The sequence below is a fragment of the Pseudophryne corroboree genome, chromosome 2 (assembly GCF_028390025.1).
Source record: "Pseudophryne corroboree isolate aPseCor3 chromosome 2, aPseCor3.hap2, whole genome shotgun sequence".
NCBI classification, from domain to species: Eukaryota; Metazoa; Chordata; class Amphibia; order Anura; family Myobatrachidae; genus Pseudophryne; species Pseudophryne corroboree.
This window is the reverse complement of record NC_086445.1, coordinates 84,486,590-84,501,409: the sequence shown is the minus strand read 5'-3', so window position 1 is coordinate 84,501,409 and position 14,820 is coordinate 84,486,590. Positions and strand designations below refer to the sequence as shown.

Genomic DNA, 14,820 nt, shown 5'->3' with positions numbered 1-14,820 from the left:
AATCCTTGCATGGGACCTGGCGAATGGAATTTCTTCGTAAGAAGCTACCATCTTTCCCAGGGCTCGCGTGCATTGATGCACCGACACCTGTATTTGTATTAGGAGGTCTCTGTCTAGAGATGACAACTCCTTGGACTTCTCCTCCGGGAGAAAACCTTTTTTATCCTTTTCTGTGTCCAGAACCATACCCAGGAACAGTAGACGCGTCGTAGGAACCAGCTGCGACTTTGGAATATTCAGAATCCAGCCGTGCTGTTGTAGCACTTCCCGAGATAGTGCTACTCCGACGAACAACTGCTCCCTGGACCTCGCCTTTATAAGGAGATCGTCCAAGTACGGGATAATTATTTCGGCCATTACCTTGGTAAATACCTCGGTGCCGGGGACAGACCAACGGCAACGTCTGGAATTGGTAATGACAATCCTGTACCACAATTTTGAGGTACTCCTGGTGAAGAGGGTAAATAGGGACATGCAGGTAAGCATCCTTGATGTCCAGTGATACCATGAAATTCTCCAGGCTTGCAATAATCGCCCTGAGCGATTCCATTTTAAACTTGAACCTTCGTATATAAGTGTTCAAGGCTTTCAATTTTAGAATGGGTCTCACCGAACCGTCTGGTTTCGGTACCACAACATTTTGGAATAGTAACCCCGGCCTTGTTGAAGGAGGGGTACCTTGATTTCACCTGCTGGAAGCACAGCTTGTGAATTGCCGCCAGTACTACCTTTCTCCGAGGGCAGCAGGCAAGGCTGATGTGAGTTAACAGCGAGGGGGAGTCGCCTCGAACTCCAGCCTGTATCCCTGTGATACTATTTGCAGAACCTAGGGATCCACCTGTGGGCAAGCCCACTGGTCCCTGAAGTTCCCGAGACGCGCCCCTACCGCACCTGTCTCCACCTGTGGAGCCCCCGCGTCATGCGGTGGACTCAGAGGAAGCGGGGGAAGATTTTTGATCCTGGGAACTGGCTGCTGGTGCAGCTTTTTCCTTCTTCCCTTGTCTCTGTGCAGAAAGGAAGCGCCTTTGACCCGCTTGCTTTTCTGAAGCCGAAAGGACTGTACCTGAAAATACGGTGCTTTCTTAGGCTGTGAGGAAACCTGAGGTAAAAAAATTTCTTCCCAGCTGTTGCTGTGGATACGAGGTCCCAGAGACCATCCCCAAACAATTCCTCACCCTTATAAGGCAGAATCTCCATGTGCCTTTTACAGACAGCATCACCTGTCCACTGCCGGGTTTCTGATACCCTCCTGGCAGAATGGACATTGCATTAATTCTGGATGCCAGCCGGCAAATATCCCTCTGTGCATCCTTCATATATAAGACAACGTCTTTAATATGCTCTATGTTAGCAAAATATTATCCCTGTCTAGAGTATTAATATTATCTGACAGGGTATCAGACCACGCTGCAGCAGCACTATTTATGCTGAGGCAATTGCAGGTCTCAGTATAGAACCTGAGTGTGTATATACAGACTTCAGGATAGCCTCCTGCTTTTTATCAGCAGGCTCCTTCAAGGTGGCCGTATCCTAAGACGGCAGTGCCACCTTTTTTGACAAACGTGTGAGCGCCTTATCCACCCTAGGGGATATCTCCCAACGTGACCTATCCTCTGGCGGGAAAGGGTACGCCATCAGTAACTTTTTAGAAATTACCAGTTTCTTATCGTGGGAACCCACACTTCATTACACACTTCATTCACTCAGAGCCGTCTTAACAGCAGTGTAGGCCCCTGGGCACAGCAATGCACTGGGCCCCCTGCCCACCCATCAGCGGTAGGAGTGGGGTGTTCTATCAGCGGCAGCTTTGATGTCCCGCGGGCAGAAGGGGGGGTTCTATCTTCCGCTCAGCATGTAGGACTTGGAGAAATAATTTCTGCTAATTACTCCTTTGCCGCACAGATGGGGCAGGAAGGAGAACCCTAAACTGTAGAAGGGGACATTGGACTGAATGAAGGGGCCAGGGTACGTGATTTCCAGGGTGGTAGGGGGTGTTTAATACACAGGGGAGGGGTCAATAGTGGAGTGGGCTTAATATTCATAATTTTCTGGTGGGAGGGCAGCTTGCTTTACTGCAGATATCTCCTTTTCCTGGAATTAGATTTCCTAGCTTTAATGGGATAAAAAAAACTAGAGCGTTCCCACCTTTCAGGAGGTACTGGGGACTTGGGGATCAGAGTTCAGGAGCCAGAGCAATCCACTAACGAAAATATAAAACTGCATATTAGGCATATGGAGATGGAGCAGGGAGCAGCTGCTGGAAGGCTGATTGCTCAAAACCAGAGATTAGTAGAGACGAGATTCCAGTGTTCACAAGAAGAGGAGAGTCCCAGCTTTTTTAGTACACCCTCAGAAAAACTAAGTCAGACAGAACTCGAGATATCTGGCTGGGAAGAGCAATTAACAGGCTTGGATGGAGACCACTGCTTTGAAGTCTGATATCTCTGGTTCCTCAGGGCCGATTTTCAAAAATCTGGTACCCCTGGAAAGAGGGGACCCTCAGCTATCAGCCTAGGGCCCTTTTACCCCTGGGGTCCTTGGGCAAGAGCCCATTGAGCCCATATGAAAAGACGGCCCTGCATTCACTCATCTGATGGGGGGAACAAAACACTGGCTGCTTTTTCTCCCCAAAAATAAAACCCCTTTTATGTGGTACTTGGGTTCATGTCAGAAATGTGTAACACATTTTTCATTGCCGAGATCATGTAACGGATGTTCCTAGTGGATTGTGTATATATCTCAACCTCGCCGACACTGGAGTCAGACTCTGTGTCGACATCTGTGTCTGCCATCTGAGGTAACGGGCGTTTTTTTTTTAAGCCCCTGATGGCCTTTGAGACGCCTGGGCAGGCGCGGGCTGAGAAGCCGGCTGTCCCACAGCTGTTACGTCATTCAGCCTTTTATGTAAGGAGTTGACATTGTCGGTTTATACCTTCCACCTATCCATCCACTCTGGTGTCGGCCCCACAGGGGGCGACATCCCATTTATCGGCCTCTGCTCCGCCTCCACGTAACCTTCCTCATCCAACATGTCGACACAGCCGTACCGACACACCGCACACACACAGGGAATGCTCTGACTGAGGACAGGACCCCACAAAGTCCTTTGGGGAGACAGAGAGAGAGTATGCCAGCACACACCAGAGCGCTATATAATGCAGGGATTAACACTATAACTGAGTGATTTTTCCCCCCATAGCTGCTTGTATACATATATTGCGCCTAAATTTAGTGCCCCCCCTCTCTTTTTAACCCTTTGAGCCTGAAAACTACAGGGGAGAGCCTGGGGAGCTGTCTTCCAGCTGCACTGTGAAGAAAAATGGCGCCAGTGTGCTGACGGAGATAGCCCCGCCCCTTTTTCGGCTGACTTTTCTCCCGCTTTTTTATGGATTCTGGCACGGGTAATTTATCACATATATAGCCCTGGGACTATATATTGTGATGATTTGCCAGCCAAGGTGTCTTATATTGCCCTCAGGGCACCCCCCCCCCCCCCAGCGCCCTGCACCCATCAGTGACCGGAGTGTGAGGTGTGCATGAGGAGCAATGGCGCACAGCTGCAGTGCTGTGCGCTACCTTGTTGAAGACAGAAGTCTTCTGCCGCCGATTTTCCGGAACACTTCTTGCTTCTGGCTCTGTAAGGTGGCCGGCGGCGCGGCTCCGGGAACGAACACCAAGGTCGGGTCCTGCGGTCGATCCCTCTGGAGCGAATGGTGTCCAGTAGCCTAAGAAGCCCAAACTACCACCTGTTAGGTAGGTTCGCTTCTTCTCCCCTTAGTCCCTCGCTGCAGTGAGTCTGTTGCCAGCAGATCTCACTGTAAAATAAAAAACCTAAATATACTTTCTTTCTAGGAGCTCAGGAGAGCCCCTAATGTGCATCCAGCTCAACCGGGCACAAGAATCTAACTGAGGTCTGGAGGAGGGTCATAGTGGGAGGAGCCAGTGCACACCAGGTAGTCCTAAAGCTTTCTTTAGTTGTGCCCAGTCTCCTGCGGAGCCGCTATTCCCCATGGTCCTTACGGAGTCCCAGCATCCACTTAGGACGTCAGAGAAATAGAATTACCGGTGAGTAAATTCTTATTATTCTATCCATGGATCTCTGAGAGGTTCCCAATCTTACAGATAACTATTTCTAGCAGACCTGCTAGCGATGGCTGCATCTACCTTAGGGAACAAGTTCCATATCTGCATTTCCTTACAACTAAGCAGATACATCCAGTCTCATCTTTTAGCATTAGGCCAATGCTTTTCTTCTGGTACCCATTTCTCAAACGAAATCCTTTACAACTTGACGGACCAGGAGCAGTTATCAAAACCGCAATCGTCAAGAAGTTTTCTAAGCATTCATGGATGTTGTCACCTCATTTATGGACATAAGCGAGATTGGATTTACACATTTCCAGTGGTATACAAACTCTGTTCTCAAGGTGCCCAAACAGTGCAGATTTTAAGGATATCCATGCATAAGCACTAGGGAGGCCAATCCCGGGATCGGAATAGACGGGATCCCGGGATTTGGGTCCAAAAATGCCGAGATTTGAATCCCGGGATTGGAGCCTCCAATCCCGGGATTCAAGGGATTACATTGCGCATGTGCGGGAGGGTTGGAAGCGGCGCGGGAGGGCGGTCCAGAGCGGCACCCGCCTGTCAGTGTCTGCGCACACCTATGCCTACCCCCTCCCTACCTCCCGCACCGCTACCTACCCCCTCCCTACCTCCTGCACCGCTACCTACACCCTCCCTCCAGCGCTGCTCCCTACATCTTTCACTAGTCCCTACTGCAATCCCGGGATCGAAAAAACGGCCCGGGATTGGCCTCCCTAATAAGCACTTTAGTACCTCAGTCAGTTTGTTTATACTGTGAGTGAATGGGTATCCTTCTGGATTGTTAGGTCCCTTGAGAACAGAGTTTGGCAAATGCTGCTTTAATCTCTTCAGACTCCTTACTAGAAGTTTTCTAAAGCCCCTGAAGAATTCGCTGGGATCAAACGTCCGCAGCTACACTTGAATGCCATCTTGTACTTTACTTCCTTCCTTATGCTGGGCATGCATCGGGGTTTATCAAACATTTCAATTTGAATGCAATACATCATGACACAAACTGCATGCAGTGTTAGCATTTAATACCGTATGCATGTGCATTTGCGATTAAAACCGATAAGAGCTGCCGTTTGCATTCTGAGAACTTACAGGTTTCTAAAAAAAGATAAAATAAAAACACAACACACAAGAAAAAATAAGATTTTACTCACCGGTAAATCTATTTCTCGTAGTCCGTAGTGGATGCTGGGGACTCCGTAAGGACCATGGGGAATAGACTGCTCCGCAGGAGACTGGGCACATCTAAAGAAAGATTTAGGTCTATCTGGTGTGCACTGGCTCCTCCCCCTATGACCCTCCTCCAAGCCTCAGTTAGGAACTGTGCCCGGAAGAGCTGACACAATAAGGAAGGATTTTTGAATCCCGGGTAAGACTCATACCAGCCACACCAATCACACCATATAACACGTGATAGGAACCCCGGTTAACAGTATGATAACAATTGGAGCCTCTGACGAGATGGCTCACAACAAAACCCGATTTTTGTAACAATAACTATGTACAAGTATTGCAGACAATCCGCACTTGGGATGGGCGCCCAGCATCCACTACGGACTACGAGAAATAGATTTACCGGTGAGTAAAATCTTATTTTCTATGACGTCCTAGTGGATGCTGGGGACTCCGTAAGGACCATGGGGATTATACCAAAGCTCCCAAACGGGCGGGAGAGTGCGGATGACTCTGCAGCACCGAATGAGAGAACTCCAGGTCCTCCTCAGCCAGGGAAACAAATTTGTAGAATTTAGCAAACGTGTTTGCCCCTGACCAAGTAGCTGCTCGGCAAAGTTGTAAAGCCGAGACCCCTCGGGCAGCCGCCCAAGATGAGCCCACCTTCCTTGTGGAATGGGCTTTTATTGATTTAGGCTGCGGTAATCCAACCGCAGAATGCGCCAACTGAATAGTGCTACAAATCCAGCGCGCAATAGACTGCTTAGAAGCAGGAGCACCCAGCTTGTTGGGTGCATACAGGATAAACAGCGAGTCAGTTTTTCTGACTCCAGCCGTCCTGGAAACATAAATTTTCAGGGCCCTGACTACGTCCAGCAACTTGGAATCCTCCAAGTCCCTAGTAGCCGCAGGCACCACAATAGGTTGGTTCAAGTGAAAAGCTGAGACCACCTTCGGGAGAAACTGAGGACGAGTCCTCAATTCTGCCCTATCCATCTGGAAAATCAGATAAGGGCTTTTTCAAGACAAAGCCGCCAATTCTGAAACCCGCCTGGCCGAAGCCAGGGCCAACAGTATGACCACTTTCCACGTGAGATATTTCAATTCCACAGTCTTAAGTGGTTCGAACCAATGTGATTTCAGGAATGCCAAAACCACATTGAGATCCCAAGGTGCCACTGGGGGCACAAAAGGAGGCTGAATATGCAGAACTCCTTTGACAAAAGTCTGAACTTCAGGCAGTGAAGCCAGTTCTTTCTGGAAGAAAATCGACAGAGCCGAAATCTGGACCTTGATGGACCCCAATTTGAGGCCCAACGTCACCCCTGCTTGCAGGAAGTGTAGGAATCGACCCAGTTGAAATTCCTCCTTCGGGGCCTTCATGGCCTCACACCAAGCAACATATTTCCGCCAAATGCGGTAATAATGTCTTGCGGTGACATCCTTCCTGGCTTTGATCAGGGTAGGGATGACTTCCTCCGGAATACCCTTTTCCTTTAGGATCCGGTGTTCAACCGCCATGCCGTCAAATGCAGCCGCGGTAAGTCTTGGAACAGACAGGGTCCCTGCTGCAGCAGGTCTTGTCTGAGCGGCAGAGGCCAAGGGTCCTCTGCCAGCATCTCTTGAAGTTCCGGGTACCAAGCTCTTCTTGGCCAATCCGGAACCACGAGTATGGTTTTCACTCCTCGCATTCTTATTATTCTCAGTACCTTGGGTATGAGAGGTAGAGGAGGAAACACATAAACCGACTGGTAAACCGACTGGTACACCCACGGTGTCACTAGAGCGTCCACAGCGATCGCCTGAGGGTCCCTTGACCTGGCGCAATATCTTTTCAACTTTTTGTTGAGGCGGGACGCCATCATGTCCACCCGTGGTCATTCCCAACGGTTTACCCGCATTTGGAAAACTTCTGGAAGAAGTCCCCATTCTCCCGGGTGTAGGTCGCCCATCGGAGAATCCTTGTGGCTTCTGCCATCGCCATCCTGCTTCTTGTGCCGCCCTGTCTGTTTACATGGGCGACCGCCGTGATATTGTCTGATTGGATCAGTACCGGCTGGTTCTGAAGCAGGGGCCTTGCTTGGCATAGGGCATTGTAAATGGCCCTTAGCTCCAGAATATTTATGTGAAGCGAAATCTCCTTGGAAATTTCTTCCCTGTGTGACTGCACCCCAGCCCCGAAGGCTGGCCTCCGTGGTCACCAGGACCCAGTCCTGTATTCCGAATCTGCGGCCCTCTAGTAGATGAGCCCTCTGCAGCCACCACAGCAGCGACACCCTGTTTCTTGCCGACAGGGTTATCCGCTGTTGTATCTGTAGATGGGACCCGGACCATTTGTCCCACTGGAACGTCCTTACGTGGAACCTTCCGAATGGAATTATGCTTCGTACGAAGCTACCATTTTTTCCAGGACTCGTGTGCTTCCACTGGAAGAAACACTCTTTTCTGGTCTGTGTCCAGAATAATTCCCAGGAACAGAAGACGTGTCGTCGGGACCAGCTGTGACTTTGGAATATTGATAATCCAGTCGTGCTGTTGTAGCTCTTCCCGAGAGAGTGCTACCCCCACTACCAACTGTTCTTTGGACCTCGCCTTTATCAGGAGATCGTCCAAGTACGGGATAATAAAAACTTCCTTCTTGCGAAGGAGTATCATCATTTCGGCCATTACCTTGGTAAAGACCTTCGGTGCCGTGGACAACTCCAACGGCAGCGTCTGGAACTGATAGTGACAGTCCTGTACCACACATCTGAGGTACTCCTGGTGAGGAGGGTAAATGGGGACATGCAGGTACGCATCCTTGATGTCCAGGGAGACCCTGTAATCCCCCTCGTCCAGGCTCGTAATAACCGCCCTGAGCGATTCCATCTTGAACTTGAATCTTCTGATATAAAAGTTCAAGTATTTTAATTTTAAGATGGGTCTCACCGAACCGTTCTGTTTCGGTACCACAACCATTGTGGAAAAGTAACCCCTTCCTTGCTGAAGGAGGGGCACCTTGACAATCACTTGTTGTGATTATAGTGTTGAATAGCCACCAACACCGCCTCCCTGGCAGAGGGAGGTGCCGGTAAGGCAGATTTTAGGAAACGGCGGTGGGAAGAACGTCTCGAACTCCAGCCTGTACCCCTGAGATACTACTTGAAGGACCCAGGGATCCATGTGAGAGCCCACTGGGCGCTGAAATTTCTGAGACGGGCCCCCACCGTACCCGGGTCCGCCTGAGCAGCCCCAGCGTCATGCTGTGGACTTACCGGACGCAGGGAGGACTTCTGCTCTTGGGAACTAGCTGTGTGCTGCAGCTTTTTCCTCTACCTTTGCCTCTCGGCAGAAAGGATGAGCCTCTAGCCCTCTTGCTTTTCTGGGGCCGAAAGGACTGTACTTGATTATACGGTGCTTTCTTTTGTTGTGGGGTAGCCTGTGGCAAAAAAGTCGATTTCCCAGCAGTAGCTGTGGAAACTAGGTCTGAAAGACCATCCCCAAACAGTTTTACCCCCTTATAGGGCAAAACTTCCATGTGCCGATTCGAGTCGGCATCGCCTGACCATTGCCGAGTCCATAACCCCCGTCTGGCGGCAATGGACCTAGCGCTTATTTTTGATGCCAGCCGGCAAATATCCCTCTGTGCATCACGCATGTATAAGACCACGTCTTTTATATGCTCTATTGTCAGCAAAATATTGTCCCTATCCATAGTAATTTTCCCGACAGGGAATCTGACCACGCAGCGGGAGCACTGCACATCCATGCCGAAGCAATGGCTGGTTGCAATATAATGCCCGAGTGTGTGACTATATCTTTCAGGGTAACCCCCTGCTTTTTATCAGCAGGTTCCTTCAGGGTGGCCGTATCCGGAGACGGTAGTGCCACCTTTTCTGATAAGCGTGTAAGCGCTGTATCTACCCTATGGGGTGTTTCCCAACGTGACCTATCCTCTGGCGGGAAAGGGTACGCTGCCAATTACCGTTTAGAAATTATCAATTTCTTACCGGGGGAAGACCACGCTTCCTCACACACCTCATTTTATTTTCTCAGATGCAGGAAAAACTACTGGTAGTTTTCTCTCACCAAACATAATACCCTTTTATGTGGTACCTGGGGTATTATCATAAATGTGTAATACATTTTTCATTGCCTCAATCATGTAACGGGTGGACCTATTTGGAGGGTACACTAGTCTCATCGTCGTCGACACTGGAGTCGGTATCCGTGTCGACATCTGTTTCTGCCATCTGAGGTAGCGGGCGTTTTTAGAGCCCCCCATGACATTTGAGACGCTGGAACAGGCACAAGCTGAGTAGCCGGCTGTTCTGTGTCGTCGACCTTTTGTGTAAGGAGTTGACACTTTCACGTAAATCCTTCCATAAGTCCAACCACACCGGTGTCGATCCCGCAGGGGGTGACATCACATTTACAGGCATTCGCTCCTCCTCCACATCATTATCCTCCTCATACATGTCGACACAGCCGTACCGACACAGAGCACACACAGGGAATGCTCTGACAGAGGACAGGACCCCACAAAGCCCTTTGGGGAGACAGAGGGAGAGTATGCCAGCACACACCAGGGCGCTATATATCACAGGGATATCACATATAAGAGTGTTTTCCCTTATAGCTGCCTATATATATTGTATACTGCGCCTAAATTGTGCCCCCCCCCCCCTCTCTTTTTAACCCTTTCTGTAGTATTGACTGCAGGGGAGAGCCAGGGAGCTTCCCTCCAACGGAGCTGTGAGGGAAAAATGGCGCCAGTGTGCTGGAGATAGCTCCGCCCCTTTTTCGCGGACTTTCTCCCGCATTTTTATGGATTTTGGCAGGGGTTAAAAAGCACCTATATAGCCTCTGGGGCTATATATGGTGCCAGTTTGCCAGCCAAGGTGTCAGTATTGCTGCTCAGGGCGCCCCCCCCCAGCGCCCTGCACCCATCAGTGACCGAAGTGTGTGGTGTGCATGAGGAGCAATGGCGCACAGCTGCAGTGCTGTGCGCTACCTTGGAGAAGACAGAAGTCTTCAGCCGCCGATTTTCCGGACCACCTTCTTGCTTCTGGCTCTGTAAGGGGGACGGCGGCGCGGCTCCGGGAACGGACGACGAGGTCGGGTCCTGTGTTCGATCCCTCTGGAGCTAATGGTGTCCAGTAGCCTAAGAAGCCCAAGCTACCACCACTTAGGTAGGTTCGCTTCTTCTCCCCTTAGTCCCTCGATGCAGTGAGCCTGTTGCCAGCAGGTCTCACTGAAAATAAAAAACCTAACACTTTCTTCCTAGGAGCTCAGGAGAGCCCCTAGTGTGCATCCAGCTCAGCCGGCACAGAAATCTAACTGAGGCTTGGAGGAGGGTCATAGGGGGAGGAGCCAGTGCACACCAGATAGACCTAAATCTTTCTTTAGATGTGCCCAGTCTCCTGCGGAGCCGTCTATTCCCCATGGTCCTTACGGAGTCCCCAGCATCCACTAGGACGTCAGAGAAAAGGAAGAGAAGGAGGAGATTCATTATACCTGACCATGTTTTCTCCTTTCTCTACCTTAGGGTTGCTATAATATCCCTTTACTAAGGGAAACAATCAGCCACAGAACATGTGTAATTCATAAGTCAGCCAGCTACAGAACCTGTCATTCAGGTGTGTCCCTGATTAAAGTATATCATAGCAACTCTAAACTATTGGTACCCAGAAGGGAAACTAGCCATTATAATGCCTGCCATGGAGAACTGAAGAGGAAACAGACTTCTATGACTGAGCTTTACACACATTTAAGTGCCCTCTATGTGCACCAAGGAATTTTACAGCGTGACCTGAGACACTTATACCCCTTTCACACCAGTACCTCTGAACACGGGTTTTTGGCACATGAACGCATATAACCCGTGTTCATGTGCAGTATGAAAGGTTGCCGGGGTTGAAATACCGGGTCCAGTGACCCAGTATTTCAACCCTGCTCTTGAGCAGGGTTGAACCCGTGTTCAACCCGGCTCACTGTGCGGTGAGAAGGGGAGCCGGGTCAATGCGACTCTGCATGTACGGGCGGCGCTTGGAGATCATGTGAACTCTAGCACCGCCCCTGCCGCGTCACCGCCGACGTCCGTAACCCAGCAATATGCCGGGCTGCTGACTGTGGTATGAAAGGCGCCTAACCCGGGAATGTCCCTGCATGATCCCGGGACCGTATTCCTGGGTAAGTCCCGCAGTTTTTGGTATGAAAGTGGTATAAGGAATACTGCAGGATGTGTTCTTGAAACCTAGGTAGTCAGAAAAGGTTCAGATAGACCTTACTTGTAATATAACATGACCAGACTAATCAGTCTATAACCATTAGCACATCTAGAATACATTTGATCTAATAGACCTGAGCTGCTGCGGAACCTTGTTATCCAGCAGGATGCAATGAACGCGAATATCTTTCACCAAACAGAATACACATTACATGCATTTATTGTCCAATCTCCTCACAAAAAGGCCAATCCTAAATGTTAATTAAAAATTGTATTAGTTTGTCACAATACGAATAATGAAAATAACCCATTGAGATTAGTGTCTTAAACTTCTTTTATTTTAATAATGACTTTCCACTGCTTTCTAAACCGTAATAGAGAACTAATATATAACATACCTGGAGGGGGGCCACCATATTTTCTCTGTCCATTGACCTGGACTAGGTCAATGTTATAGCTTTTCATCCACAGCATAAGTGCTGCTTTATTGTCCTTATTGACTGAATTTAGCCAAGCCTGTAAAATAAGAAAATAGTTATTGTAATCACACACTGTATATCCACATTACAGAAAATAGATTCTATATAGACACTTATTGCACACTCCCCTGTCCTTGGGGTATAAATACTAATATTTTTGAACTTGGTAGGGGTGCCATAACACCCATTAATGCTCAGTTTCCAATTTTTCTAACAATTCCAAACATGTTCCAACCGTGACCAAACGCCACTCCGACTTCAGAGATAAGACTACTTTCACTGGTAATTTCCGGTTTATTTACACGCTTGCACACCAAGCATGTCTGTGTACACTTGCCTATTTCCTTATAGATTGTAAGCTTGCGAGCAGGGCCTTCCTACCTCTATGACTGTTTGTTATCGCCCAGTTTGTTATTGTTATTTCAAATTGTAAAGCGCAACGGAATTTGCTGCGCTATACAAGAAACTGTTAATAAATAAATAATAAATGTCGTCTGCTTATGTCCGGCTATGTACTATACTAGCCCAAGTATGCAGTAGGCCCAGACTCTGCAATATCTGAGGGCACACCCTTAGTATAAATGCTGTACCATTTTGCTGCTTTTCATTACCTAAAGGCCTGTACCTACCAGGGAGCAACAGGGTGCCCAAAACCATGTGCCAGGACCCAAGATTTGTTGCCGGCCCTGCACACACAAGATGTTCTGCATCCCGAGCCAACCACCTGGCCCAATGCACAATGACAGGTCTCATTTCCAAACCAAATTCCCATCCTACTCATTCCTTGCACCTTCTCATGGCTACCAGCAATATCACAGCCAACCCTGGGGCCCTGCTCAAACAACTATTTTAAAGCTTCCTATGCACTTGCAACCCTTTCATCTTCATTGGGGTCGATTCAATTCGGCAACAGTTGAATAGCGCCGGGAGTTTGCTCCCGGCGCTATTCAATACAGCGACAACTGACCCTCAATTGTCAGGAATTCTTCTCTCATCCCCAGGGGATGAGAGAAGAAACCCGACAAAAGTGCTGTCGCGCAGCCGGCACAAGGCTGATTCTGTCGGGATTCAGCATCGCCGCGGGTAGTTAAGTCAGAGAATGCCCGTTCTCCCGACAAAACTACCTGTTAAGTCGGCGAGAACGGGCCATCGCCGACTTAACTGGAGCTGAATTGAATAGCGTCGGGAGCCAATTCCCGGCGCTATTCAACTGTTGCCGAATTGAATCGACCCCACTGTGAAGGGTCAGCAGAGACATTTCAGAGGATCCAACTACTCAACTAAACATTGCTGCTGAGCCTTCACCTTAATATACATTGTTATCAAGAACCACTTCAGTGCTTTCGTTATGCTTTGTTTATGTAAACACTCCTAGTGTTCATTCTAGCACCCTGCACCTTTCAAAACCTGTGCAGTCCCTCTTTCCTGGGTGTAGTATGGTATGCCGGCAGCCGGGCTCCCGACCGCCGGCATACCGACAGCGTGGCGAGAGCAAATGAGCCCCTTGCCGGCACTGTGGCGCACCACGCTATTTATTCTCCCTCCAGGGGGGTCGTGGACCCCCAAGAGGGAGAAAAAGTGTCTGTATGCCGGCTGTCGGGATTCCGACAGCTGGCAACCTGAAGACCACCCCTCTTTCCTGCCTGGGGTGTCGCTCTCTGCTGTGCTGCTTCTAGCAAAGTCTAGTCATTCTCAAACGCCATCCTGAAGGCAACCCAACGGCAGGGGAAGATTTAAGGGTGTGGGTCATCCAAGGTATACCAGTAATGGCCGCCCCCACCTGCCTAATTTTATTAATTGGTTATAAACCCTCAGTTGAGGATAGCCAAATGAATAGTATAAAAAAAGCCACTAACTATGGCATTTTTTCACTTCGAATTATTGCTTACATACTGTATTTACCAGCTTAAAGCGACGGTATGTGAATGTCCTACCAGTTTACACTCCATTCAAGACGGTACAGTACACTAGAAATATTTTGCAGTTACTGGTACTTTGCCACTGCCCAACGGTCCGGGTTTTAAGTATATTCTTGGTTGACCACAGATGATATAATTAGTGCCACAGTCCATTTGATTTAACCATCTGTACTGAGCCAATGGATATACTTATTTACAGTTTCTTATATAGCGCAGCAAATTCCGTTGCGCTTTACAATTGGAAATAACAATGATCTAACAAAACTGGGTAATAACCAGTGGCGTGCGGTGAGGTCAGTGGCTGGTGAGGCACTACAGCCATAATGTACGCTGCATCCTGCCGATGACACCTACCGCCTCCGAGCCAATGCCCGCTGCCACCGCCAATGGCTTACAAACTCGCCCACCATCAACTGACCCAGCCCTCCGACACTAATTTGCATCTCAGTCCGATGCCGCCAATGCCCGCTGCCTGCCTGCTCATCATACTTGTTGTATATTGTACATTTTTATAGAAAAAAAAAAAAATAGTGTTTGGGACTGGGAAGGGAGTGGGAGGAGGGCATGAATGCAATTTTTTTGTCCAGGGCTTCCATTAACTTAATGGAGAAGGGTCTGAATGGGTTAAAAAATAAATAAAAAAAAATGCGTGAGGTCCCCCCTCCTAAGTATAACCAGCCTCGGGCTCTTTGAGCCGGTCCTGGTTGTTTAAATACTGGGGGGAAAATTGGACAGGGGTTCCCCGTATTTAGACAACCAGCACCGGGCTCTTAGTCTGGTCCTGGTTCCAAAAATACGGGGAACAAAAGATGTAGGGGTCCCCCGTATTTTTAAAACCAGCACCAGGCTCCACTAGCCAGGGACATAATGCCACAGCCGGGGGGACACATTTATGTAGGTCCCTGCGGCCGTGGCATTACCCCCCCAACTAGTCACCCCTGGC

The 14,820-nt window shown here is 49.1% G+C and overlaps 1 protein-coding gene across 2 annotated transcripts in view; it reads right to left on the bottom strand.

Annotated features, from left to right (window-relative positions):
• Window positions 1-14,820, bottom strand: part of DND1 (DND microRNA-mediated repression inhibitor 1) — a 121,000-nt gene that overhangs the window by 37,883 nt on the left and 68,297 nt on the right. For both annotated transcript variants that reach the window (XM_063951494.1, XM_063951493.1), the window contains exon 2: window positions 11,878-11,995. In XM_063951494.1, the coding sequence (XP_063807564.1) occupies window positions 11,878-11,953 (76 nt within the window). In that variant the 5' untranslated portion in view covers window positions 11,954-11,995. The remainder of the gene's footprint in view (window positions 1-11,877; window positions 11,996-14,820) is intronic.